The sequence below is a fragment of the Vulpes lagopus genome, chromosome 2, assembly GCF_018345385.1.
Source record: "Vulpes lagopus strain Blue_001 chromosome 2, ASM1834538v1, whole genome shotgun sequence".
In the NCBI taxonomy this organism is placed as follows: Eukaryota; Metazoa; Chordata; class Mammalia; order Carnivora; family Canidae; genus Vulpes; species Vulpes lagopus.
In genome coordinates, this window is record NC_054825.1 from 106,865,101 (window position 1) to 106,891,877 (window position 26,777).

The 26,777-nt window shown below is 47.1% G+C and overlaps 2 protein-coding genes across 7 annotated transcripts in view; one reads left to right on the forward strand and one right to left on the reverse strand.

The window, feature by feature from the left end:
• Positions 1-8,786, forward strand: part of MAP3K4 (mitogen-activated protein kinase kinase kinase 4) — a 110,871-nt gene extending 102,085 nt beyond the window's left edge. For all 4 annotated transcript variants that reach the window (XM_041742799.1, XM_041742801.1, XM_041742800.1 and 1 more), the window contains 6 exons: positions 317-433; positions 1,313-1,472; positions 3,335-3,457; positions 4,364-4,470; positions 5,866-6,045; positions 8,256-8,786. In XM_041742799.1, the coding sequence (XP_041598733.1) occupies positions 317-433; positions 1,313-1,472; positions 3,335-3,457; positions 4,364-4,470; positions 5,866-6,045; positions 8,256-8,276 (708 nt within the window). In that variant the 3' untranslated portion in view covers positions 8,277-8,786. The remainder of the gene's footprint in view (positions 1-316; positions 434-1,312; positions 1,473-3,334; positions 3,458-4,363; positions 4,471-5,865; positions 6,046-8,255) is intronic.
• A 6,993-nt stretch (positions 8,787-15,779) lies between these two features.
• Positions 15,780-26,777, reverse strand: part of AGPAT4 (1-acylglycerol-3-phosphate O-acyltransferase 4) — a 127,425-nt gene continuing 116,427 nt past the window's right edge. For all 3 annotated transcript variants that reach the window (XM_041742805.1, XM_041742803.1, XM_041742806.1), the window contains 3 exons: positions 25,590-25,665; positions 18,755-18,953; positions 15,780-16,335 (listed from right to left, as the gene is read on the reverse strand). In XM_041742805.1, coding sequence (XP_041598739.1) covers positions 16,241-16,335; positions 18,755-18,953; positions 25,590-25,665 — 370 coding nt within the window. In that variant the 3' untranslated portion in view covers positions 15,780-16,240. The remainder of the gene's footprint in view (positions 16,336-18,754; positions 18,954-25,589; positions 25,666-26,777) is intronic.

Genomic DNA, 26,777 nt, shown 5'->3' on the forward strand with positions numbered 1-26,777 from the left:
CCTTTTTATCTTCCAGAACCTACATATTTATGATCATTTATCGAATGTTTAATGATTTTGTGAATTAGGTTTGCAGTTATGAAAATGATCCTGTTAGCTGTTCTCTCACCAAATATTCTAAAGCAGGCATGTTTAATTCACTTGGAATGACAAAGCAGAGAAAGACTCAGAAAGTCAAGTACAGACACACTGACCGTAGTCTGTGGGTCTGGATGATGCACATGTCAGGAGGCAGCTTTACGGCTCTCGGGGATAAAGGTGTCTTGTTTCTGGTTTGTGACAGGACCAGCACTGATCAACAGTTTTCTCTTTACAGATCCGATTTCAACCTAATGACCATAAAACTATCAAGGAAACTGCAGACGAATTGAAAATCTTTGAGGGCATCAAACACCCCAATCTGGTTCGGTATTTTGGTGTGGAGCTTCATAGAGTAAGCCAACTTTGATCACGCGGTTTTGTGTGAGGAATCAGTAAGGGCACAGTCGGAGTCCTGTTCTACATCGCAGGTCTTCTCATTTCAGAGCACAGTAACTTTGCCTAATTATCAGGAAATCTCCATGAGTTACATCATTTCTGCCTTCTCTCTGAAACTAGAGGAGTTCTTCCTAAAATGTAAGTTGTAGACTGTAGTCGTTAACCCGACATTATAAAGCACTGAAACCCATCCTGCCGATCAGAAGATTCTTCTAAAATGCCCCTTACACAGTGTGTTACTTTTTTCTCCCCATTTTTCACTGAACCACTGTTGGGTGCACTGTCAAGAAATGCTGGTTTTTCTCCTACATGTATTTAAGGAACCGTTGTGAAATGAGAAAGTTCAAATTCGTTTCCCCCCTGTGTTTGGAAGTAAACACTTGGAGGGAAAGAGGATAACTCGGATCATCTTGGTGGAGTCTGAACTTCCAAGGGAAGTTGAATAGTGGTGATTTTTAATGTTTTCACAAATAAATTCATATCTGAAAAGGATGTGTTTCAGTACTTAATAATACATTTATAGGGACAGCCCTGTTGGTCCCTGTCTGAGATTATATAGCAGACTTAATTTCAGAGGATTATAGACAACTTATCACCTGTGATTTGGAGAAGACATTCTTATCTCGACAAGCTGTATAATTCCAGACAGAGGAGGCAGGCAGACACCTCTGTGTAGGAGTGAGAAATGACTGTTATCAGACAAATTCAGTGTTGAGGATGACAAGTGTAGCATACCATTAGAAAGAAGGTTCCTTTGGGGCATGACCTGTGACATTTTCCAGGTTCTTCACTTAGTGTACATATAAACACAGGCTGCATTTTGTTCCTCCCGCAGGAAGAAATGTACATCTTCATGGAATACTGTGACGAGGGGACATTAGAAGAGGTGTCAAGGCTGGGACTTCAGGAGCATGTCATTAGGCTGTATTCAAAGCAGATCACCATCGCAATCAATGTCCTCCATGAGCATGGCATCGTTCACCGTGACATCAAAGGTAGTCCTCACACTCACCTGGCTGCCATGGATACCAGACTGTGTGCCCTACACATAGTAGGTGCTGCCAAGACACTAGATCCCCCTCCCACAAACCATTTCTCTAGAAAGAAGTGCCTTTACTGTGAATATGCTACCATTAAGAACCCAGTATTGAGAAACCACATAGCACATCCATGAGCAGATAAGTCTGCTTTATCTTTCTGCGTAACACTGTTTTTAGTGAGGTCTGTTTCCCCAAGAATGAAACTTGCTATTTTTATAGGCTGGTTTAGCCAACCTTGTATGTTTACTAGACATTCACAATCTACGCATCTTTTTCTCTGTTCAAGACTTTTGCGTATTTCCATGTGAACATCATGCATATGTAAAGTGACCGTGAATCTGAAATGCCAGTGTAAGCTGTGTTTTGGGAGACAAGGTTTATTTACACCAACCTCCTCCAGTGTACATTCTCCTAAAGACTGACTTGGTCATGCTGATTGATTTAAAGTGCTTTTCTCTTCTGGCATGAGGGGAATAGTCATGCTTGTCTCAGAACTGTCCCTCTGGCATTTGTCCCTGACCTTTGTATTTGGGGAGTCAGGGATAATTAAAGTGACAAATTGTCTCTGGTGGGCCCTAGACTGAAGGATTCCACTCTGTCACATAGTCCGAGGCCAGCATAAGCACGTTCTCTGTAGAATTGGCTGACTTCCGACCCAGCACTTGATCCAGCACGGGGCTGGATTACACCAGAACCTGCTTTGGTCTGAGTGTAAGGATTGTCCATCCTCCCTCCAGTAGCTCACCCTGAATCCCCAGCATCCACCATTCTTATGGCCTCCCTGCCTGCTCGTGTCCCCCATTGCTTTGCTGCTTGGAATCATTCTGAGCATTTGCCTAATTGGCTCTTTATCAGCCATGACATTGCCTGTTTCCAGTTGTTCAGCCACAAATACCAATATCCTGGCTCTGATCCCTGTCACGGAATGGTACCTTCCTTTCATGGGCCATGACCATAAAGAGAATTCCTCAGGGTCGTTGAATCAAGTCTTTGTCCTTGTGATATTTTTTGTGATTCAGTATGGCTGATATCCACGTGTGGAGTAGCTCCAGAGTTGTGAAGTAGGTAGTGTGTAGTCCTCTGTGGGGACCGTATATCCTGGGAGCACTCAGGTGCTCTGTTAGATGTCAGCTCATGGTGTGGCTCCCCAACCTAATTTGAGTGGCTCTGTACTGCTTTTTGAGAAAAGTGCCATAGGACACACAGCGCCACATATGTGGTTTGGTTAGGGCAACGATATCTCATAGCCTAGAGCTGCCTGCAGCCGTGAGCAGTCACCCCAGATTCCAGCTAGAGTATGAGCATGTCTTTGCATTCAGAGATGTGAGGAGGCTCTATAGCATCTCTTAAGTCATAGTTCGAAGTTGTCTGTGCAGCCTCGGCCAGGACTCCAGAGAAGAGCATGTACGCCGGTCCAAACTCCATGTTGCGATCTGTTACAGGCGCTGCTACTTGTTCACGCCTCTGATTTTACAGGCAATGGTAGCTTCCACATAATTCCTGTGTAAAGGGTCTCCCTGTATTTGCAGCATTAGATCTGTGCAAGTGTTTCAGTTCAGAGTCTGTTCGTCAAAGCTCTCTGTACTAAAAAAAAAAAGAAAAAAAAAGCTCTCTGTACTGATATGAAAATTTCTTTGCTTTGTAGTAACATTTGTGTATAAGGCTTAAAATCCTTCCATGATTATACTCTGTAAGTCAAATTTTATAAACCTTTACATTATTTAACTTGTGAATCAAGTTCCTGGGAATTTTGGTTGCCGTGTAGCTGAAAATGCAGTCTGTGTTCCCAAGCCCAACAAGTGCTTGTTTCTTGTTAGGTGCCAATATCTTCTTAACCTCCTCTGGACTCATCAAGCTGGGGGATTTTGGATGCTCAGTAAAGCTTAAAAACAACGCACAGACCATGCCGGGAGAAGTGAATAGCACACTGGGGACAGCAGGTGGGGACTGGCTTGATTTGTCTTTGCCACGATGACTCATTACAGTGTGCTTGGTAACTGGGCTTTCCCTTCATCTCTGCTGTCAGCACAGACCAGGGAGGAGGGGGGAGGGTTTCTGACCACAGACACCGCAGGCTTCCACCTGCCAGCACGTCTCAGATGCAGAAATTCGCCTTTCCCTCCAAAGTGAAAGGAGACAAGAAAGTCCTCTTTTTCTTCCCAGAAAAACTACCTTTGTTGTTCACAAGGGGTTTATTAAAACTATTCTAGTCAAAACACAACAGTATGTTAAATAGGATAGTATGGATTTTTTTTTTAAGAACATAACCTATTTATTGTCGAGCGCCTGTGACAATTTCATGTCTGTCTAAAGGAGGCAGGAAGTTTGAAGCATTATTGGCTCTTTTAAATGAAAAGGAGTAGGTAGGCACACCCAGAAGTGGGTGAATATCTTAACACGTGGGAATGTGTTACTAGTGCAGCCAAGCCCACACCTGGTATGCTCCCCACCAGTCTGCTTCATTGTCCCTTTAAAAAGGGACATGTTTAATGGTAATTATTTGTTTTGATTATTCAGTGTCATAAAATTTTACAGCTTCTTTTGAACATTTAATTCATATTTTTAATATGATACAGTTTATCTGAAGATTTACCATTCAGAAATTGTCGTTTAGATACTAATTCATCCCTAAAATGTCAATTCAGAAAATTGATTTGAAATCTTTTGTTAGTTTCAATATTTCATATTATATAACTCTGAGAAAGTCCTTTCTGCACAACCCCCCCGCCATAAGTTAGTTTCATTAATGTGGAGTATTACACAATATTAATTTCTTGCTTAGCTCTATTATTGCATGGTGCTGTGTTTGTAATCCATTTCTGTCACCATATCTGTGACTTTTAAAGCATACATGGCTCCAGAAGTCATCACTCGTGCAAAAGGAGAAGGCCATGGGCGTGCCGCTGATATCTGGAGTCTGGGCTGTGTCGTCATAGAGATGGTGACCGGCAAGGTGAGCAGAGCCCACACCAGGAGGAGAAACTCCCAGAGGGTGTTCACAGGAACAGAGCTGTAATTGTGTTTTATTAGGTATTACAAATACCAGGGACACATTTTCTGCTAACTAGAGAATGTGAGTAAACATGAAAAAAAGTGAACTCTAAAAAGATACAGTAACGTGAAGACAGGTGACAGTCTAGGAACCAAATATTTATAAGATTTATGACTTAAAGAACACTTACTTGAGTGAATAAAAAAGTAGGAAGCTCAAGTTAAAACATGGAGAAATGAGGAGCTGCAGAAAAAAAATGAGAAACCAGAAACTTCTGTCCAAACACTAGCACTGGAGTGCAGCTTTATTCATGATTGCCAGACGTGGAGGCAACCAAGGTGTCCTTGAGTAAGTGAACAGGTGAGCAAACTGGTAATCCAGACAACGGGATATTATGCAGCAATGAAAAGAAATGAGCCGTCTAGCCCAGAGGACGACGAGGAGGAGCTGTAAAAGGATACTGCCAACGAGAAAGAAGCTAATCTGGAAATGCCACATACATGTGTGATTCCACCCACATGACATTCTGGGGGGAAGGCAGGAGGCAGCAGTAAGAGGATCAGTTGTCAGTAGCTCTGGGAGAAGAAGGAAAGGATGATAAGATAGAGCACAAGGATGTTTAGGGCAGTGAGACTGTTCTGTATGATTATCTTAAAATTCTAAAAATTTACTTTTTTATGAAAATACTGCTAATGAACAGCAGATGTCTAGAGGGACCATTGTGTGTGTGTAGTAGCATTATTTATAAAGCAAAAAAAATGTTAGAAACCTCTCAAGTGTTATTAGTAGGAAAATGTATTATACCTTGTGGCTGCTGAACGTTTTGTTCTTATGTTTTATGATACATAAAATAACCAGAGCTTCGCACTATTAGAATTTGATGTTCATTATTCAACGGGGTAGCATAGTAATGTCCCTGTGAGAGAATTGTTGAGTTTTATATGTTTTGTTGACATTGTTATATCAGTTTATATATATCCTTTTTTATTTTCATGATAGTGGCTTCCAGGTAATGCTGGACTATCATAACATCCAAATGAGGTTGGCAGACTGTGCTGACCACCTGGCTTTGTAAATAAGGTTTTACTGGCACTCAGTCACACCCATTCATTTATGTATCTTCTATGGCTGCTGTCAGGTCACAGCGGGAGAATTGAGCACTGTGGCCCGCAAGCCTAAACTACTTACTAATTGGCTCTGTAAGCAAAAAACCTAAACTACTTACTATTTGGCCCTGTAAGTAAAAGCTAGCTGGCCTCTGATATATATTAATATTGAGATGCCTGAAAGGATTGGGCCATCTCATTTTTTTATGGCCATGTAATATCATTAAACCTGCTTTTCCCCTTTCTTTAGAGGCCTTGGCATGAATATGAACACAACTTTCAGATTATGTATAAAGTGGGAATGGGGCACAAGCCACCCATCCCTGAGAGACTAAGCCCGGAAGGAAAGGACTTCCTTTCTCACTGCCTTGAAAGTGAGCCCAGGATGAGGTGGACGGCCAGCCAGCTCCTCGACCATTCCTTCGTCAAGGTTGGGCAGATCACCGTACACTCTTTTTCATGTTTGGATGTTTGAGTTCTGTTTGTATCTGGCAATGAAGGAAATTTGGAAACTTAGACATAAAATACTTGTATTAGTACACACATGGTACATTTATAAACATAGTATCGCTGAGTCAAAGGTTATGCAATATTTGAACTTCAAGATGTATTTTCAAATTAATTTCCAAAAAGTTTTACCAATTAGCACTCCCTGTTGCAGAAAATCAGAGCACTGCTTTCTCCATACTCTTGCCAGCATTGTGTAGTATTATTTCCCGCCCCCCATATGATAGGCAAAATAGTTAGTGTTATTAGTGTTGTTTCCATTTTCATTTCTTTAATAATTTACTTTTAGTAGTAAAATGTATATATTTAAATATCAAAAAAAGAGAAAGAAACGGAAAGGAGCTAAGGAGCTAAACGAATTATGCCAGGGAGTTTTAGATTTTTTCTCCCCTCGCAGAAAATGTTCATTGAGGTTCTCTGCTTGATCTACCCAGTGTGTTTGTGGTACACCTGGGACTGTTACATGGCATTTTATATGGGACTGGGTGAAAGACCAAGTTTCTACTCCTGAGAGTGTATGGTCTACTTGCATACAGGGCTAGTAATGCCTGCACTCTAAGAGAGGAGAGAGAGACAGGGCTAGCAGTGACTAAGCATTTTGTTCAGAGCTGGGGTAGGGTATGTATGCCACATTGTAGGGCCACTGGGAAGAGCAGGGTTTTTTTGTTTTTGTTTTTGTTTTTGTTTTAAGATTTTATTCATTTATTCATGAGAGATACAGAGAGAGGGGTAGAGGCAAAGGCAGAGGCAGAGAGGCAAGCAGGCTTCATACAGGGAGCCTGATGTGGGACTTGATCCCAGGTCTCCAGTATCATGCCCTGGGCTGAAGGCAGACACTTAACTGCTGAGCCACCCAGGCATCCTGGGAAGAGTGATTTCATCCAGCCAGGCCATTTCAGCTATCATTGCTTTCTCTGGAATGAGATGCCTGAGCTGTTTGGGAGGGTATAGGGAGGTCAGGCGGTGGGGGGTAGGGTATGACAGGCTAACAAGGGTAAAACAATCCAGGAACTGTGTACCAGTGGATCACAGGATGTGGAAAGTGGTAAAAGGTAAGGCTGCAGAAGTGAAAAGGAGCCCCCAGGAAGGAATTCCAGTTTTATTTTCAGTGTAAATTGATTAAATGGTGTTTCAGAATGATGCTTCTGGAGACAGAGTGGTTAGGAAGTTGCTGATATAGCTAATGGGCTGGGCGTGGGAGGTCAGGGGCAAGTTACTGGCGCTATTTCGGGGTTAAAATGGCCACAATTGAATAGCTGATGGGATGAGAGACAAGTAAGGAGAGGGTCTGGGATGGCTCCCAGGCCCTGGTTTGGATCACCAGATTGGAGATCCTGTTGGCCAAGGAGGGATACAGAGGGTTGGGTCAGGGAGGCAGTGGGTTCCTCTTTGGCAGATGATGGTTAAGGCATGTTTGGAACATCTGCTTAGGGCTTTCAGATGGGTGTGAATGCGGGGAGAGAGAAAATATGCAGGTCCGGGAGAGAAAATAGTGCTGAAAGGGCCCTACAGGGGAGCCCCTGTCGGAGGAAGGGAAGGTGCCAATGAGCAGGGTAAGTGGAAGTAAGGAACAAGCAGCTGGTTTTGCTGTGTAGAGATTAGGGATTTGTAATTTAAAACACACTCATTTCTTTGTTTAGATGGTTTGTATTGACTTGATATTGTCCAGGTACATTTTTTAAAAAAGATTTATTTATTAATGAGAGACACACAGATAGAGAGAGAGAGAGGCAGAGACACAGGCAGAGGGAGAAGCAGGCTCCATTCTATGCAGGGAGCCTGACATGGAACTTGATCCCAGGTCTCCAGGACCACACCCTGGGCTGAAGGCAGCGCTAAACCGCTGAGCCACATGGGCTGCCCCTGTCCAGGTACATTCTTAAAAATGCTTTCAGGAGCCAGTTGACAGAACCGTGACTTTAGTACCTACATCACTTACTGCACCATTGAGCCTCCCCTCTGTGCTGGGTCCTTGCTGGGGCTTCTCTGCACTGGGGCTTCTCTGCGCTGGGCTTCTTGCTCAGGCTCCCCAGTGCAGGGATTGGGGAGGAGGCTGCAGCAGTGGTGGTGACTTACCTGTTAGTTGTGTGTCTATGGCAGATCTGGTTCAGCTCTCTCCTGCCTCCTTCCCAGGTCTGCACAGATGAAGAATGAAGCTAATCGGTCTGCGGCCTGGTAGTGTGTGTGCTCGGAGAATTCTCTTAATCACTACTGTATGTAATATTTACATAAAGACTGTGCTGAGAAGCAGTATAAGCCTTTTTAACCTTCCAAGACTGAAGACTGCACAGGTGACAAGCGTCACTTCTCCTGCTGCTCCTGTTTGTTTGACGTGGCACGGGGCCCTCTGAGTGACGGTGTCCACGAGGTAAAGAAGCTGCATGTTAAGTGCCATTACTACTGTACACGGACCATCACCTCTGTCACCTGTTTCTCGTGTGACTGAGAACCGTGACATCAGTGTAGTGTTTTGACCTTCCTGGGTTCAAAAGCAGTTGTAGTGTTATCAGGTGTCCTGGGCCTTGTTAAACTCTTGTTTGTCGAGTGCACTGACTGTGAAATCTTACCTTTTGTTGTTGTTGGCAAGCCACAGGTTTGTTATGCAAAGGCTGATTAATGAAATTTAAGAAAAAGGTTCTTTTTTCAATAAATGGTTTATTTTAGGAAAGCTCAGTTATATTGTTTTACTGGTTACCAACTTCAGAAGCCAACACTTTATCTGAGCCGGAGGTCTGTCACTCTGAATCACACGTTCTGGTACAGAAGGGGCACAGCCAGATGTGCTAGAGATGAGCACTGGGTTAGGATTCTGCGGGGCCTGGGATCGATCTCCTCACTAAAGGAAACACCGCTGCAGATCCAGAGGCCCCTTTAAGTTCTCTTACGTTCCCTATGCAGGAGAGGATGGGGGAAAGCAGAAGCCATCCTACCACATGTTGGAGGCTGTTGATCTTTAAATCAACATGTGCAAGTGTTTGATCAGTGTTAAGTCTGCTGAGTTATTTCTTGACAAGAAAGCATCTTTTTCAGAAAGTAAACGTTTCAGTAGTTAATTTTCTAAAATAGCCCAAAGTATATGTCATTGATGATATTCTTTAGCTTCTTTTTGCTATTAGATTTTTAAAATATTGACCTTACAGCTTCCTGAAATCTTTGAGAAGCTCACAGACTCATTCCTGACGTATCACAGCTGACTCTGGGCAGTAATCTCTCAGGCATGATGTCCTTCCCTCCAGAGCACTAGATCCTCTCCAAGCAGCTAATGTCCAGAGAATGTTGGCATCACAGAAGGATTATATGGACACTCAGATTTTTTTTTTTTTAAGATTTCCTTTCTTTCAAACAGCTTTTTTGAGGTATAGTTCACATAGTCTTGAAGTGTACAGGTCAGCAGTTGTCAGCTGTAAAGCATCTTTCCAGTCCGTCTTTAGAACATCCCTCCAGAAAGCAGCCTCACACCCATCTGCACTCGGTCCCCACTCAGCAACCACCAACCACCTCTGTCTCTATAGAAATTTGCTATACATGGTCTTTTTGTGTCTGTCATCTTTCTCTCGCATGGTACTTCTAAGGTCTGTCCATGTTAAGCACACGTTAGGACTTCATTCCTCTGTATTGCTGAATACTCCAGTGTAAGGAGGTGCCACACATTTTCTTCATTTACTGGTTCCATTTTTTTATTATAAATAATGCTGTTCTGAATGTTCATAGGCAAGTCTGTGTGGACAGACGTTTCATCTCTCTTGGGAAGGGACTTCTGAGTCATATTGCAAATCCACGTTCAATAGTTGAAGAACCTACCAAATAGTTTCCAGTGGTAGCACTATCCTGCATTCCCAGCAGCCACATGTGAGGGTTCTAGATTGCCTGTATTCTTCCCAGGACTTGTTACTTTTTGATGATGGCCACTCATGTGAAATGGTAGCTCCCTGTGTTGTTGATCTGCATGTCACTAATGATGGTGAGCATTTTTTCTTGTGTGCACTGGCAATTTATTTTTCTCTGATGTGATGTCTGTTCCACTCTTTTGCCCCGTCTTTTAATTGGGTTCCTTGTCTTCTTATTGAATTATGGGAGGTCTTTATATGTTTTGGATAAAAGTCCTTTACTGGGGATATGATCTACAATAGTTTTTTCTTCTGGTCTCTTCTCACTTTCTTAATGGTGTCTTTGGAAACACAAAAGTTTTTAATTTTGAAGTCCGGCTTATTAACTCTTTATTGCATGTGCTCTTGATATCGTATCTGAGAAACCATTACCTGACCCAAGGTCATGAAGGTTTTACACTTATATTTTCTTGGAATTGTTTTATAGTTTCAGATCTTACATTGAGATTCGTCATCTATTTGCAGTTAATTTTTGTGTATGATACTGATAGGATTCTCTGTGCACTTCAGGTAACTGATGCCTTAACTTCAACTGTGGGCAAGACGAGAAAGCTCGGCCCAGCACTGCCCCTGTGGTGTGCAGGCGGCCCATGGAGCCTGGCCCATTTTGGCTCAGATGCACTCAGCTAGCTCACTGTAGATGCCAGCCCATCCTGGCAGTGTATGGGCTTCTGTAGTTTTGTGATGTTACCTTGTAAACTTTCAAAGTCCAAACCACCCTGCACTAGTTCATCATTAACTTTGTTAATTTTCTTCACTGCTTTCCTTCCCCTTCATTTGCAAACATATAGATGGAATGGCACCCTGAAACTCCATTATTCAGCAGCCCTAACTTTGTATTTGTACTGCTTCTTTCCTTAAAATTCAACAGAACCTAGATGCCAGAAATTTCAAAAATTTCCTTCAACATGTAAAACAATTTTCAAATTCAACAGAACCTAGATGCCAGAAATTTCAAAATTTTCCTTCAACATGTAAAACAATTTCAAAAATTTCCTTCAACATGTAAAACAAGACTGTGCTTGTGTTTAAAAAAAAAAAAATGGTAATGGTAAAAATCCTGTGAGTCTTCCTCAGTGGAACACTTTACTAACATAGCCCTAGGAAATTTTTCTAGATGCTGAAAAGATCTACGTAGGTGCTTAATAAATGCTTTTCAAACAATTCAGAACCTTAATATTAAAATAGGACAAGGCTGCAGGGGCTGAGGACTGCACAATTTGGAATTGCTTATCTTTTACTGGGGAAAATCTTTTTTCCTTTTTTATCTTTTGCTTTTTTCACTAACTCTGAAATTTCAATATAGTGACCATGTATAATGTTCTGGGTTTCTTTTCTTTTCTTTTCTTTTCTTTTCTTTTCTTTTCTTTTCTTTTCTTTTCTTTCTTTTCTTTTCTTTCTTTTCTTTTTTTTTTTTTTTGAAAAAAAGTTTTCACTTAAGGAAGGTTCTTATTTTTTACCTTAGGAAGGGGAATCAAAAAAAGACGGTGGCATTTCAATTATGAAAGTGCCCATGTCAGCCTCCACTGAGTGCCAATGGCTTGGCCCTGCTGGAGGGGGCCTGGGAGCCCAGCCTTACCCCAGGGAGGTGACACTCCAGAGAGGAGACACACACTAACCATTTAGAAGTTTCTAATACTCTTTCTGATGTCAGAGGCTGTGAAGGGTATAGAATGTCATGGGCCAAGAGAGAAAGAAATTCATGCTTGGTCCTCTGCCGTCCTCTCAAGCTGTATGTCAGTGCTTGCAGTACCACAGTGTTAAGACAGAAAGCCTTGGAACATCTGAAGTGGTTGGTCTTCGTTGATATTTGTGGAAACTGGAAAAATAAGCCAAGCCAGGGTTGCAGGAGTGCGCTAGAGATTGGGATAGCCATTCACTCCTAGTTGATGGGTCAGATGCTGTGCAGTACTGGCCTAGCCTTCACACAGGCTCCTTTTGGAGGGCAGAGGGGCGGGCCCTGAAAACGGACTTGCCCTTGCATGTTGATCAAGGAAGTGAGTTGAGCCTCGTTCATCCTGGCAAAACAAAAATTATTTTTAAAATATTTTTTGATTAAATGTCTGAAGATATTTTTAGGAAATCACCCAACTCCAATGGCAGCCAATTCTTTATCTGCACAGCCACAATATCTTTATGTAGGTGGGGAAGAATCCAAAATGAGGGAGTTTCAGCTGCTGGCATGACATTCCTAAGTAATTCCTTGGCAAAGACAGCAAATGACCATGAGTTCTGACCCGGTGGAACGGGCTGCTCCACAGACCAGAGTGTCAACCCAAAGTCATTTGTCTTAAGAGCCATTGACTTGTCTTCCCATTTCACAAGGGCAGCAGCTACAAACCATCTCCTTGGGGCTGTCACAGGGCTGAGCACACAAGGGAGCCACCTTTCTCCCCCAAACCTGGAAGTCCTTTCCCATGTCTCATTCCAGCAGGAGACTTTAGAACCTTTTTTGTTTGGAGGAAGAGCATTGATTAAAACAAGAGGCAGAAATCGAAATAGCCTGCTGGCCCTGTTTGGTCGAGAAGTGGGCAGTGCCTGTGCATCATCAGGGTCGCACTTAACACTTTATTTCATTCGCTGCAAGCAGAGTATAAAAACTGCTTTCATTAAGGCTGTAAGACACACTTGCTGAAAGAGGGTGAACGCAGGTAACCTGATAGGATGGCCTGCGTGACCCAATGCACAATGAACTGGAGACTCATATTGCAGGCACCCTGCCCAGAGGCTCAGGGACCTCTGGCTCCTGTGGTCTTCTGAACACAGGTGGTGGGTAATTTGGCACTGCATTGCCCCTGTGGTCACTCAGGAAACTGGTGGCACTGGAGTATTTTTTCTTCTCCCTGGAGCCTAGCAAACATGCAGTCTGCCCAGTGGGCAAGCTGGATTAAACCTCATTTTGAGCAGAGAACAGGTACCCTTGAGAGTTTTCACTTCCGTCCGTATTTATGAGTAAGTTCTAAGGCCTCGGGAGCCAAATCTACTTTGTGTGGGGGTAGCCAGACCACAGTTTGGCTCCACCAGGAGAGAAACCAGGAGCTGCCAGGGCTCCTTTTGGTGACTGCCACATCCTCCCTTCCTACATCACCCTTCCTGGGTGATTACCATTGGATTTTACATCTAATTTACTGCCTTTCAGATCCACTTACAGATATATTAGGAAAAGATTAATGTTTTTAATTTTTAAACACCAGTAGCTACTTTTACAAGGTTTGGCATGCATTTATTTAGAGAATACAGCAGTCAAGAGATATTCCATACTAAGTGATCATCTGAGAAAGGTTTGTGTTCTCTCTCAAAAAAAGTAAACAAGGTGATAGAGTGTATTAGTTCCTCCTCCATGGTTACTCCTGTTGACTCAGCAGGCACAGAATAGTTCCACTTTCCCCAGTTGCTGCTACCTTTTGGATGGCTTATGTTTTTAGTAAAGAGTGTAGCTCTGTGGGCTTGGTTTCCTAGAAGTGCATCAGCTCCCTGCCTCAAAGCTGCAGGGAAGTCTGGAGAGTGACCATTGTGCTCCAGAGTGCCTGAAAAGTGTATTTTTCTCTGTTATGTTGGATCTCAGAGCAGGCTCTGAGCAGGGTTCACCTACTATGAGATAAAAATGTTAGAACATGAAGCTCTTTATCTGTGATGTGCCACCAGAGACCACCACTATAGGTGCCTTAACCTCCATGGGGTTTTAATTCTGGGAGAAAGCTATATCCTGAGAGACACAACAGCTCTCTGCTGAAGAGATTATGGCATCTGTGAGACCTGCACACAGGATAAGCGATCCAGGGATGGGTCTTTCCAGGGTACCCTGCTCATCCCTGTCCTAAACAGGAACAGGGCAGAAGGAAAACCAGCCCCCCATGCCTCCTAACAAGATGCTTCTTCACGGGAGGGCCAAACAGCTGAAAAGATGGCAGGATCTGTCCCCCGTCTACCACATTCTCTTGCTACACCTAAGGCAGTCGTGAAAAGGAGCACTGATGAGTTCTTTCCCAGGAGAGTATTTTCCCTGTCTTCCCTCGACCTAGATCCACAGCACTGGTGAACAAAGGCAAGGTATATTTATTAGCACTTAATCACTATATTAATGGGGGGAATGACAGGAAAATGACACATTTTTGGACACCTCAGCGTAGTTTCTAAGCATTTTGAGATGTAGCAACATGGAGGTAGCTTTTTAATCTCTCATCCCTTCTTTGTTTAGTGCTATAGGATTCTTAAAGTGTGTTTGCATATATGGCCTCATTTTACCCTTGAAACAGCCCAAGAGGCAGATGTTATCACCCTCATTTTACAAATGGGGAAACTGAGACTCTAGAGATCTCCAGTACCGAAGGCTCACCCAAGGTCTTAGAGCAGGTGAGATGCAGAGTGCCATGGGGGTGGACCAGGCAGCTCAGAGCAGGATCCCCCGACTCCCTGACTTGGGTCTCCTGCAAAGCGAGGAGTCCTTGGCATAGAACAGCTGCCATGTCCAGGCAGATCAGCACACAGGAGCATGAATACAGACACCTAAGCTGCTCCCAGGGCCTGTCCTGTGGTGGTCATCCCCACACTTCTGCTCACAAATCTCTGCCTGCTCTGTGGGCAGACTGTGTTTGAAACCAGCACGTGGCCTTATGCAGGTAAGCAAATGCATGGGTGCATCAACCCCACTCTCAGGATGCTAACAAGTGGCCTCACCGAAACTCCCTTTCCACAGCTAAGCCAGAATTTGTTTCTCTTTTGGCTTCTGCAGTTCATACCAATGATACATTACCATCCCTTAAGCAGAGAGAGCTTCTCTAGGGCGTTCTTAGAGCTCCTTGGCTTACCTAGTTGAGTTGTGCTTGGTAAACACTTGGTGAGTGAAAGAGCAAACATCTCAAAACCTGATTCTGACTAGACTGTGCCCAACTTTTGTAGGAAACATAAGTCTATCCCTTCTGTAAGCACAGCCAGAGGTGTGGCTGTGCATGGGAAGAAAGTCTTCTGCTCAACTCTTGTGCTCATAAATCGCCATCGGTCTAAGTGCCATTAGCATTTTGGCCTAAGAGGACATGGTGTCTAGCGTCTAAACATTCTGTACCAGAAATATTACTCCTTTTCTTTCTTTCACATTGTACATTTGGCCTCTATGGACTGGTAGCAGTTTGCAGAAGTCCTGCGTGTGGCTGTCACTCCAAAGAACAGCTTGCATGTCAAGGAGCAGCCCTCTTATGAGGAGTGAAAATCAGGGCTTCCAGAAGGGAAGTGGAAGCCCAGGGAGCGTCCTTGTACCCTGGTGTTTGCTCCCATCTGACCCTGCTCAGAGTCGTACCTTCACTCCTACGTGGTGTCTTTACAGAGTGAGCCTGTATTGGGTTGGGGGGCCCAGTTCCTGCTTGCTGCTGAGATGAGCAGTGCGTATAAAGTCATTTCTCAAATAGCTGCAGAGTGCCTATGCTTGATGTTTCCGTTCAGGTTCTTCAGGGAATTGGCCAATCTCTTCAAGACTTGGGCCAGGGAGACTCCATTGCAGGCAGATTGGGAAAACCAAAGATCCCTTACAGGGCCTCTCGCTGTGTCCAACAGACAGGCTCGGCTCATCCCCCAGCACATGCCGTACCCCTTGAGCACACCCCGCCAGGCTCCTGCACCTGTGTCTGCTGCCAGGAGGGCCCCATCCAGCTGCCCCTGGCATACTGAGCCCACCCCACCCCCTCCTTGCAGCGCTGCTGGGTCACTGCCATCCAGAACACTCCAACAACAGCAGAGGGCGGAATGGGAAGATGGAGCAGTCCGTGTAAACACATAGCACAGGGAGCCAAACACTTTAATTGTTTTTGGAGGCATAATTTAGTCATCTTACCTAAGCGCCTTTCAATCTCTTGCAATCCAATACAGAAGACTCAGCACCAAAGAATGAAGGGGAATCCTCTATTCCCCGTCCCTGCCCTCCCCCTGTGCCTCAGATCCCCTCTGAATGATCACAAAATAAGGCTGGCACTCAACTGCACGTTATTCTCACATAGGTATTCTTTCCCTGACACACACATACACACTCACACACACACTCACACGAAAAGAAAATCAAAACCCACTAAAGCATTATGGGGAAAAAAAGATTTAAGAACATCTTCCTCCCCATCTGGCATTGAGACCAAACTCCCTGCCTTCCCAGCAGGGGCTCACCCCACTTCCTCCCTGGGTCCCACTAAGGATGACAGGCAGCGTCCACCAGTCCCCAAGGTCCCCTCTGGGCGCTAGTGTGTTGGGTCAGTCGCTCCGTTTCTGCTTGCTGTCGATGTTGCCATAGGCAGAGCCTTTGTCGATTTCTGTCACGCCAATCATCCATCGAACTCCCATAGAAGCTGCAGAAATGGTAAGTGCAGGGAGTTAGGTAGAGCCCATGGGGGCTCCAGGGTGATTTGCCGGGGAGAATGCTGAGAAGTCAGCGGTCTGCAGACCTCAAGCATCAGCTGAGATCTCACTCGCCAACTTGGGGCCCATTGCATAATCCTGTCACAGTGATCCTTGAGCACGGGCATCAGACTCCGTGACATTAAAACACAGCAGGGTTGTCCTGCTGGTGGGTTTTAATCCTTCAACCCTTCAAATTTGCTAAGCCATGCTCTACTGTACATAAGGCTTACAGAATGCTTTCCATACTGGCCCCCACGGCAAAGACAAAACACCCTTGAGCAAAGCTTGGAGCCTGGAGAGTGCAAGAGCTCAAATGTTTATTTTGTGCCCAATTCTGCTCTTGGTACAAGTTTTAGAGCAGTTGAATGAGAAAAACCTCTGCCTCCTCTGAAAGCCTTTTCTCCAAGTGGGATCGGCCTAAAGAGAGAACAGAAGGGACCCTCATGAGAGCCCAGCTGAGCCCCCAGGAAGCTGAAAATAGGGCCGAGTTCACATAGTGCAGCTGAAGCTGCTCTCTCTCTTTTTTTTTTTTTTTTGAAGCTGCTCTCTTGAAGAGAGCAGACTGGGTGAGCTCCTTCAGGGCAAAGAGAATGGCACCAAACACAGGGCCTGCACATAGTCTGTTTCTAATACACATTTCAGAATGCATAGATGGGTGATAATCTGAAGTCTCCAAGTCACGACACACATGTTTAAAAGCATTATTAGCATCGTGCTCTGTGAACTGTCACTCACACACATGGAACTGCCTGACATGGGGCCCACGCAGCCCAGCCTGACAAGGCCTGTGTATCTCATGGGTCAGTTACAAATGGCCAGTTCTAAGGAGGACCTGCCCAATATTAGAACCACCATGCAGTGGGGATGATGATACTGCAGAGAGACATTGCTCACAGGCCTGGTAAGGGGAATGAGACACAAACAGAAATCCTGGACAGAGTGTATTGAGGCCTGAGCTGGCAGCTGATGCACTGGTCTATGGGGCAAGGGTCGGGGGGCTCAGAGCAGTCAGCTCCTCCAGAGCTCCTGGAGACCCCATCTCCTGGGGAGAGAGTGGTCAGCCCTTGTTTTGACACTCCACATATTCATCACCAAGGAGCCCTGTTCTCCCCAGGGCACTGGTCTGTATGTCTGCCTTCCTGAAGACAGACAGGCTTAGCCTGCCTCCCACCCTCTGGGCACCCTGATGACCACAGCTCCTGGACACCTGGCCAGCACACAGCAGCCAGGGTGGGAGTGGGGGTCCTCTGGCCTGTTTGGGGAGTTAAATCATTAGAAATGGGTTTTCTCCTGTACCCTCTTCTTTTTTTCTGCACAAAGCAGATATTATTTTAATGTCCAGCATTAAAATAAACCGTTCACTTTAAAAAGAGACTACAGTAGAGTCTATTCTAGGAACAATGGCCAGTTTGCCTATTGCAAACAGTCTAGAATTGGTTGGCTTGATCCAAAAGAAGGAGATAGGTTTTCTGTGTCATGACATGTGTAGGTGGCCACAATTTATTGTTTTGAGCATTCATTCAGCCCCTATATCTTTTGTAGGGATAACTGAGCTATGTCCATTTGAAACAAGCACACAGATCACTGCATGCTTTGACTCCGTGCCATGTCTCCTTGGTCTCAGAAACGCAAGGTACACTCTGCCTGAGTTTTCCAAAGTCTCAAAGGAGGATGCCTTCCTCCTCAGACTCCAGAGGAGCTGGCAGTGAAATGGGGCTGCCTCTCCCAGGGAATCCTACCAAATTTCCCTCTGGCTCCCCTGTTCATAGAGCAAGAAACAGATGTTGTGGCATCTGGCCGCCCCACTTCAGATACAAGTGGCAGTGTGCAGGGAACCTTGGTGCAATGACGAAATCACAGTCATTTGAAACTACTGGTCCATGAAGCCAGTATGGATTAATGAAAAACTGCTCCCAAATCTCTCTATTCGATGTCAGCGCATGTGGCAGCCAAGTTCAAGAAGCACACGCACTTCCCCAAAGGGTCCTGGACCTGCTTTGAATGGGCAAGAGCCTTTGTCAGATGCTGCTGGGCTCCAGGAAATGCTTTTCCTGGGGAGAAGGAGAAATAATTACAATGAACAGAGCTGTCTGCGGAGCTCCTGCTCTGGGAGGAGTTCCGGTGGCTGCTCCCTTGCCAGGCAGAAAGCAACTGTATGTGAATTCCTCCAGGCCTGGGATTCTGGGTGTATCTGAATGTGAGTCCTGGCGTCTAGTTTTCCCTGTCCATCCTGTGCCTTCTGTTCACAGATGCTGCAGCACCTGGGTTGAATTCACCCCCACTTCTGCCTCCACCTGTCCTCCTGTCAGATGCTCCTCACAGTAGCACGGGTAGGGCAGGCTTTCACGCTTCTTGCTCTTTACTTACCCACAAAGAAGACAAGGACAAAGCTGGCCAGGGTTAGGGAAGACCCGCTGCTGATCATGTTGATGAGGAACCGGAAGAAAGGGTAGAGCAGTAGGGAGGCCCAGAACAACCAGTTGATGAGCGTCCAGGGCCGCCGGGGGGGCACCATGGGTGTCTCTGGGAAGGTGCCCGTCCTGTAGTACTCCTCCTGGAAGGCATCCTGGGGACAGAGAAGTGGCTCTGAAGTACTTTCCTCATGCATGACACCAAGCTCCTGCAGGCCCTTCCCAAGACTCTGCTTCTGAAGGTAGTTCAGAGCACCTGGGGTCCCTGTGAGCCCAGCAGAACTAGGGGGAAGGAGGGGAAGGGCTGCAGCATCACCCCAACAGGTATCTTGCAGGCACCTGATATGTCTTACCAATACTGAACTTGGCTGTCCCCTTCCCATAGAGGCAGGACCATCACAGCTCTGTCACTAGCCCAGGCAGGCATAGGAGCTTGAGCTTTGGTGCCAGGCCAGCCCAGGGTCCATCCTAGTCCTTAGTACTTACCTGCCTCTGGTCAGGCAGCCAGGCTCCTGGTTGGCAAGAAAGGCAGCACTGCCACCCAGAACAGGCCAGTGGAGAATGAACTGAGACAACACACACCTGCCCTCAGTGAACAGAACAGACTAGAACCGTGAGCCTCAGGCAGAGCCATGAGCTTGCCCTCTTGCGCCTAACCTATGACTGTCCCGATAGCATAAGGCCAGTGTACTGAAGTTGCACCAGGAGGAGGGGCTGTGGGGCTGCTCACAGGAAGTGAGGCACCTGCGGAGGACACCAGCAAAGGAGGGCTCACTGCCCAGCCCAGGCCAGCCTCCAGCTGCACTGCCCTTACACCTCCTTCCTTCCTCAGGATCTAGCAGCTCTGATAAGTGACTGTCGAGACAGCCAGATGGTCAAGAGTCTCCTGTTGGACAAGTAGGAGCAGATTCTCATCTGGTGCCCGACCCGAGACCACAGGCATCCACCCTTTTCCGCGGGCTCCAGAGACAGCACCGGGCCCTGTATCCACCACCCTGTATCTACCCTGTACCTACACGCTTGTGATAGTCTCATTTTTAGATAAGGTACAGTAACAAAATGGAGCAATTGCAACAAAATACTGTTATCCAGGTAATGCGAACATGGTGTCCCTCCTGGGGACGGGGTGAGATGAAGTGCGGGGAATGGTCTAGATGCTGTGTGGCTACTACTGACCTGGCGGTGCGTCAGAAGGCTCCCCTGCTTCTGGACTGCCACTGGCCATGGCTGAGACCGCGGATAAAGGAGACTGCCTGTCCCCAATGTGTGTGTGTGTCACTGAGGAGCCTGCAGGGGGTCTTGGGCACAGGAAGCACCAGGGAGCCCCCAGGGAGTGAGTGATGCTGCGGGGCCAGGAGACCCACACACACACACACACACACAGCAGGTGCCGGGTGGTGGGCTGGGTGACAGGCTATGAGGACAGAGAGACTAGCACCAGGACACCGACACCATCCCCCAGGAACCATGTGGGCATGAGGGCCGGCAACTGGCAGACATGGGGTGGGGCAGGTTTGCCCATTTCTAAACAACCTGAGAGAGAAATCTCTAAAATAGACCACACTTCTCTGTTTTCCCCAATCAGGATGGACTGAGTGATATGCTTTTTTGACCACTTAGGGTCATTTTTTTTTTTTAAGGTTTCATTTAACCCCTGAGAGAGTATGAGCAAGGGGAGGAGGAGAAGCAGGCTCTCCGCTGTGCAGGGAGCCCGACTCGGGACTCGATTCCAGAACCCCAGGATCATGACCTGAGCTGAAGGCAGATGCTCCACCGACTGAGCCCCGCAGGCACCCCACTTAGGGTCACTATTAAGATGAGTCCACAAACAGGCCATTCTGGAAGGAGAGCCTTGGACCCCTTCGCCAGAGCCCCTTCCTTGGTCCAGATTCTCCTCCTGCATCTCTGCTCTTGGACAAAATAATCAAGCAATTTCAGGACAATCGATTCATGTGCTGAGTGCTCCCACCCTCCAGGAAGACCTCTCGGGAGGGGGGACAGTGACCTGTCTGATGGCCAGCAAGAGGGCCCCTAAGTCTGCCAAGTCCTCCCATATTACCTCCCTGCCATTGGGTGATTTTCCCCATCCCAGGTGGGGGCCAACAGAGCCCAATAACTGGGCAAGGGGGTTGCTACAAACTGAATGTTTGTGCCCCCCCACCCCACCCCCCCACGGAATCTCCACCTGGAAGCCTAATCCCAGTGTGGTGGTCTTGGGAGGTGGGGCCTTGTGGAGGATGGAGCCCTCATGCTTGGGAGAGTAGCACCCTTATCACAGGGATCCTAGAGAGCCTCCGTGCCCATCCACTACGTGAGACACGGCAGCCCCAGGGGGAACATGGCCAGAATCCAGCCGCACTGGCCCTGCTCTCAGGCTCCTGGTCACCTGGCCTCCTGAGCTGTGAGAGGGACATGCCTGCTGGTTATAAGCCACCTGCTCCCTGGCACTTTGCTACAGAAGCCTGATTGGACTGAGATAGAAGGGGATACTTTAGTGCCTTAAAAAAAAAAAAAAAAAAAGCTTTCTGTCATTTATAAACCATAAAACTCCCCCATTTTAAAAATGGGCAGTTTTGGTTTTTTTTTTAATTCTTTGCCTTAATAGTCTTGTTAGTCCTTGTCTGTTGCAAACTTTCTGCAGGGAACTGATGCTGCTTTATCATCTTGTGCCAGAAAGACACTCGCTAAGCCAAAAGCTATTTGTACTTCTAGCAAGAGGAAAAAGCACTCCCTTTTCTAAGGAACTAATTCTCTCCAGAGTTTTCTTTTTCTGTTTTGTTTAGAAGACTCAATCTCTCCCCACAGCCCCTCACTGCACCCCCCCTTTGCCTCCATGACATGGCTGCTGCAGTAACCCTTGCTGGGCTCCAAAGTGACATCGCTGTGGCTCTGTGACCCTGCAGGGTAGGACACAGGAGCACCTGGCTGGGGCCACATGTCAGCTCCAGCATCAGAATGGTCGTGGCCTCTCTTGGTTGTGCTACCTCTTTTGTAATCAAGCCCACCCCACAGGGAAACAGCCTTGGTTAATGATGCTTCCATTTTTTTTGTTTCCGGGTGTTAGCGTCCCACGGCATAGGATAAGTTGAAATTGGGAAGTGTATTTAGTGAAAGGGGAGTTGGTTTGTTTCCAGAAAGAAATATCACCCCAAAAGTCTAAAGGAGGAGGAGATGCTCCCAACAGAGGGCAAATCCCCTGAGCGCACAACCAAAGCCTGGAGAGGTGGCACCGAAGGCCGGGCCGTCCACAAACAGCTGGACCGGCTGAGTTTTCACAACTTTTGGCTCAGCAAAATAAAATGTCTTGACACGCAGGCAGAACTCAGGCCAGGAGTGTGTTGTTTGCAAAGCACTGTAGCACGGGGCCAAGCCAGAGATCCTGCTGCCATCGCCGGCTTGGAAAACCCTTACTTCTTGGGCATGAAGAGTTTCCCGCGGGCCTCTGCACCGCACACAGAGCAGCCCCCAGCCGTGGCCCTGGGAACCCTACACACCCACGGGACGGCTCGAATGCTGCATCCTGCACCCGCTTTTCAGTCTGCACCGTTACTGGCTAATCCCTCATCCCTTTAGCCGACTTCACACTGCAAGCCGGGGAAGGAAGTAATTTCTGTCAGAAGAGAAAAGTTAGAATTCGTTTAAACTGTATGATGGAGTGGCCACGACAGCTCTGGGGAAAAGTGATTTGGGAGCTGCTATTGTCCCCAAAGAGATCACGTGAGGTATGGATGGTTCTCAAAGCCCATGCCCCACAGCCAGCAGCGGTACTGGATACTGACACACAATAAACACTGTGCATTTATTTCCTAAATGCTAAATGCGTTCCCCTTAAATGAAGACCTCATTTCAAGACACGATGCCCTTCCTATCTGAGTGTTAAAATGACTGTGGTAGATAGTGGATTTCTCCTTACATCTCTTCTTGAACAGAAAGAAACATCAGCACCTGCCTGCTTGGCTGCCCACCACCCCCTCCCACGTTTTGCAGACACCTGTCCGTGAAAGCAAAGCCAGAGAACTGCTGCCCTAAAGTCCCAAGCTCAAAGTCAACAGAATTGACTTTCAACACCATAAACCTGACAGATGACCATTAAAACAGAAGCACTTGGGCAAGCTTGGCGGGGCAGCAGGATTTCTAGCACATGAAGCCCCAGACCCAGCCAAAGGACAGGATTCAGTGGTTCCTTCACACCTGTCCACACTGCCCCCTGGAGGCACCACTGACCACTTCCTGCCTACCGCTCAGTGGTTGTCCCTCCAGGGACAAGGCCAGCCTCAGAGGTCTGCTCACAACACCCTCGGGACAGAGAAAGGACCTGGCCCTCCGCCACCTGGCTGGAAGATGGGCACACGATGTCATTCTCTGGACCCGAGTTTCCTCATCACTAGCATAAGGGCTTTGAACTGGATGATGGTTTCGAGAACCTCTTCCAGACTGAACGCTATCATTTTAATACATACAGAGTTTAGAGAAAAACCTCCGGAGAGACTTCATCAAGAGGACAGGTGCAATTTAGGGGCAGCACTTGAGTGGCTAGGGCATCTGCCATGGGCTCAAGTCATGTTCCACGGGTCCTGGGATTGAGTCCTGCGTGGGGCTCCTTGCTCAGTGGGGAGCCTGCTTCTCCCTCTCTCTCTCTGCCTCTCCTCCTGCTTGTTCTCTCTCTCTCTCTCTCTCTCTCTCTCTTTCTCTCTCCCTGAAATAAACGAACAAAATCTTTTTGTTCTTAAAAAAGGAGGGGCGCCTGAGTGGCTCAGTGATTCAGTGATTGAGCATCTGCCTTCGGCCCAGGGCATAATCCCGGGATCCTGGGATCAAGTCATGCATCAGTTTCCCTGCAGGGAGCCTGCTTCTCCCTTTGCCTATGTCTCTGCCTCTCTCTGTGTCTCTCATAAATAAGTAAAATCTTTCTAAAAAATAAATTTTAAAAGAAGAAAAGGTACCTCTTTGCTGAATGCCCAAGTGGTTCGGCTTATTTCATGGCCACCAATGTCCTGCTGATGGAGAAAAATCTCCTTTGCTTTGCTGGGTTTCGGGGCCCACACTGGTTAGATTTGTTTGTGTGGTTCTCTCTACAAAGGATTCCTTTCTGAGGCCTTTTCTTAGCACATGTTTCTTCTTGCTAACAGTGACCTTTTTTATACTGCCCAGATGATTAAACCAGAAAACAGCACAAGGAGAATGCTGCCTCGTGCATGAAACTGGAGGAAAGGAACATAGACTGTGTGTGTTTCTGTCAGGCCCAGGCCTGCGGCGGCCCAGGAGCTGATACCTGGGAGCCCTGCTTAAAAGCACCTGCAGTGCGTGTTTGAGCAGAGCCTGCTGGCCACGTGTCAGAGGAGGCCTCCTAGAAATCGGAGTCTCTAGGGCCCCCTCCAACCTGCGGGGTGAATCTCTGAGGCCGCTTGGTCCCCACTCTGGGACAGGTAGGCCTGAGTTCTGTTTAGAAGAGGAGACAGATGCCTAACCCTATAGCCCGTTCTGAAAAGACCCCCAGGGCAGCCCTGGTGGCTCAGGGGTTTAGCACCGCCTTCGGCCCAGGGCATGATCCTGGAGACCCAGGATAGAGTCCCACGTTGGGCTCCCTGCATGGAGCCTGCTTCTTCCTCTGCCTATGTCTCTGCCTCTCTCTCTCTCTCTCTCTCTCTCTCTCTCTCTCGCTCTTTCTCTGTGTGTCTCTCATGAATAAATAAATAAAATCTTAAAAAAAAAAAGGAACCCCAAATGGCAAATTCTGCGAATGGGCTTGTAAAGGAAGCATCACAAAGTCACTTCCTTGGGAACATAAAAGCGACTTCATGCTGAGAGAGTACCAGGCTCTTGATCCCCCAAACTGAGCATCTTTGGAAGGCTCGACTTAATGGCATGGTGGTAATCTGGAAGTCTTTGGGGCCAAAACACATTCTCAAAGGAAGGATTAAAATTCTTATTTACCTGGAGTGGATGGCCCATAAAGTTCTGTGCGATTATCTTCCCTACGGGGATGAGGAGGAACAGAGGGCACGTGCCCCCAGTCTCTATTTAGAGAACCTGGCAACAGGTTCAATGAACTTTCCTACTTAATGTACTGGATTCTAGGTCATAGGCTGGTTATGTATGCTGAAGCAGAAATAAGTCTTCATGGGCGGTGAGACTGGGTCATACCAACGCCTTCACTGGGTGGAAGCCAACCTTCTCTCCTTTATGAGATCAAGCAGTTAGGGCAGGAATGATCTGATGCCCTCTGCCCCTAGCCTGTGTCTCAGGGGAGAGAAGCCAATGAAAGGTAAAGGCCCTGTTCAGAGGAAGGAAAGGAGGTGTATGTGGGGGAGGTGTATGTGGCAGGCGGAGGGGCGTGGGGACAGCTCAGGAGCTGGGACACAGGCCAGATGTGGGGGGAATCCTACAAGGCGCCATCTTGCTCTTGCTTGTGCTGTTGAGGCCACACAGGCAGCCAGTGTGGGGCCAGAAGCATCGTGATCATACACGTTGCTGAAAGAACACTCCACCCCCATCTCCCCTGAAAGAACCAGAAGCAGGAAAGTAGACACAGCCCTTTGGGAGCCATCACTCCCTGCCCACTGCACCCAACATGCTTCCTGTGAAGCCCCCTTAGAACATATTTTGCTACATTCTCTTCCCATTGCCAAGGAGAGTCAGCCCTGGGGTGGTCACTAACTGAGGCCTGGGGTTACACACGGATGGAGATAAGCTTGTCACCACAATCAATTCCCAAGAGGCTCCCATGGTGCACCCAGAGCTACTCCTGGAAACCGGTCCTTGGGTCTTGCAGGACCACACACTGCACTGACCTTCTCCTGATAGAGCTTGTGGAGCCAAGCTGAACACTCGTCCTCATCTTCTGGGACTTCTTCTAGAGGGATCCGCCTGCAAAGCAGAGAGCAGCTAGCAGGGAGGGGGCCAGCGCCACATGCCCCACCCGTGCTTTCAAAGTAACAATGCTTGACATCTCTGGATTTTGTCCAGGGAGTCTAGGCCATGTGGATGTGCAAAGGGCAGCTCAACTGACAGGGATATTCACAGCCATAGTGGGGAGACCCCGGCCCAGATACCGTCCTGGTCCCCAAAGGAATGACCTATGGCAGGTTCAGTGACTCTGACAAGGGCACCATCAGCAAGAGATGCCTGCCTCTCTGTCCTCGCTCCCTACCTCATAGAACTGGGTGTTGGCCTCTTCAAGAGAGAGCAGTCTTGACCCATTTTCCAACTGTTATAATCCAATATACACAGAATCTACATACAGGTAATACTATACTAGTGCTTCTCTCGCCCAGGTAATGACTTAACACAATGGGGTAGTGTCTCCCATGCAGTGACTCCCCTGGCCTCTTGGCCCATGTGGAGGCAGACCTGCTGCAAAGGTTTCGACAAATAGAAGGACGTGTATTCTGGGGAACATGGAGAAAGCAGGGGACCTTGGCCAGGCCCCAAGGCTCTTTGCTCACCAGAGGTGGGGGAAGTTCCAGTGTGGCCCTGGGGCTGGTGCAGGCAGGTGCTGGAGGCTCAGCCCCTTGCACACAGCCTCCCTGGGCAGGCAGGAAGCCACTGGGCCACACCTTCTATTATTCTATTGTGTATCTAGTTCTGTTTGTTCTCAGGTTGCTGGGTTTTGTGACTTTGGGGCATATTTATTCGTCTCCGGTTTTGTGCATCCCCCATGACTGCCACAGTGGCTTCACTCCCCTCTCTGGCTTAGGACTAGCTCAGTAACAAGGTACATTTTTAGAGCTTATCCGTCACACCATAGCCTGTTAAGAGAATGTGGGATTTCGTCTTCTGACAGAGGCGGCATTGTACAGGGTAAGTTTTCACACGATGGAAAAATTACCGTGTAAACTCCTACACTTGCTCCCACGAATACCCGACTCCTTCACGCATCCTGGCTTCCTCGGGTTTGGAAACCAGAGCTCCACGTGTGTTTCTTGAAAAAGGTTAGAAAGCCTGCATACTATTTATTTGGAGAGGAGGAGTTGAGGCAG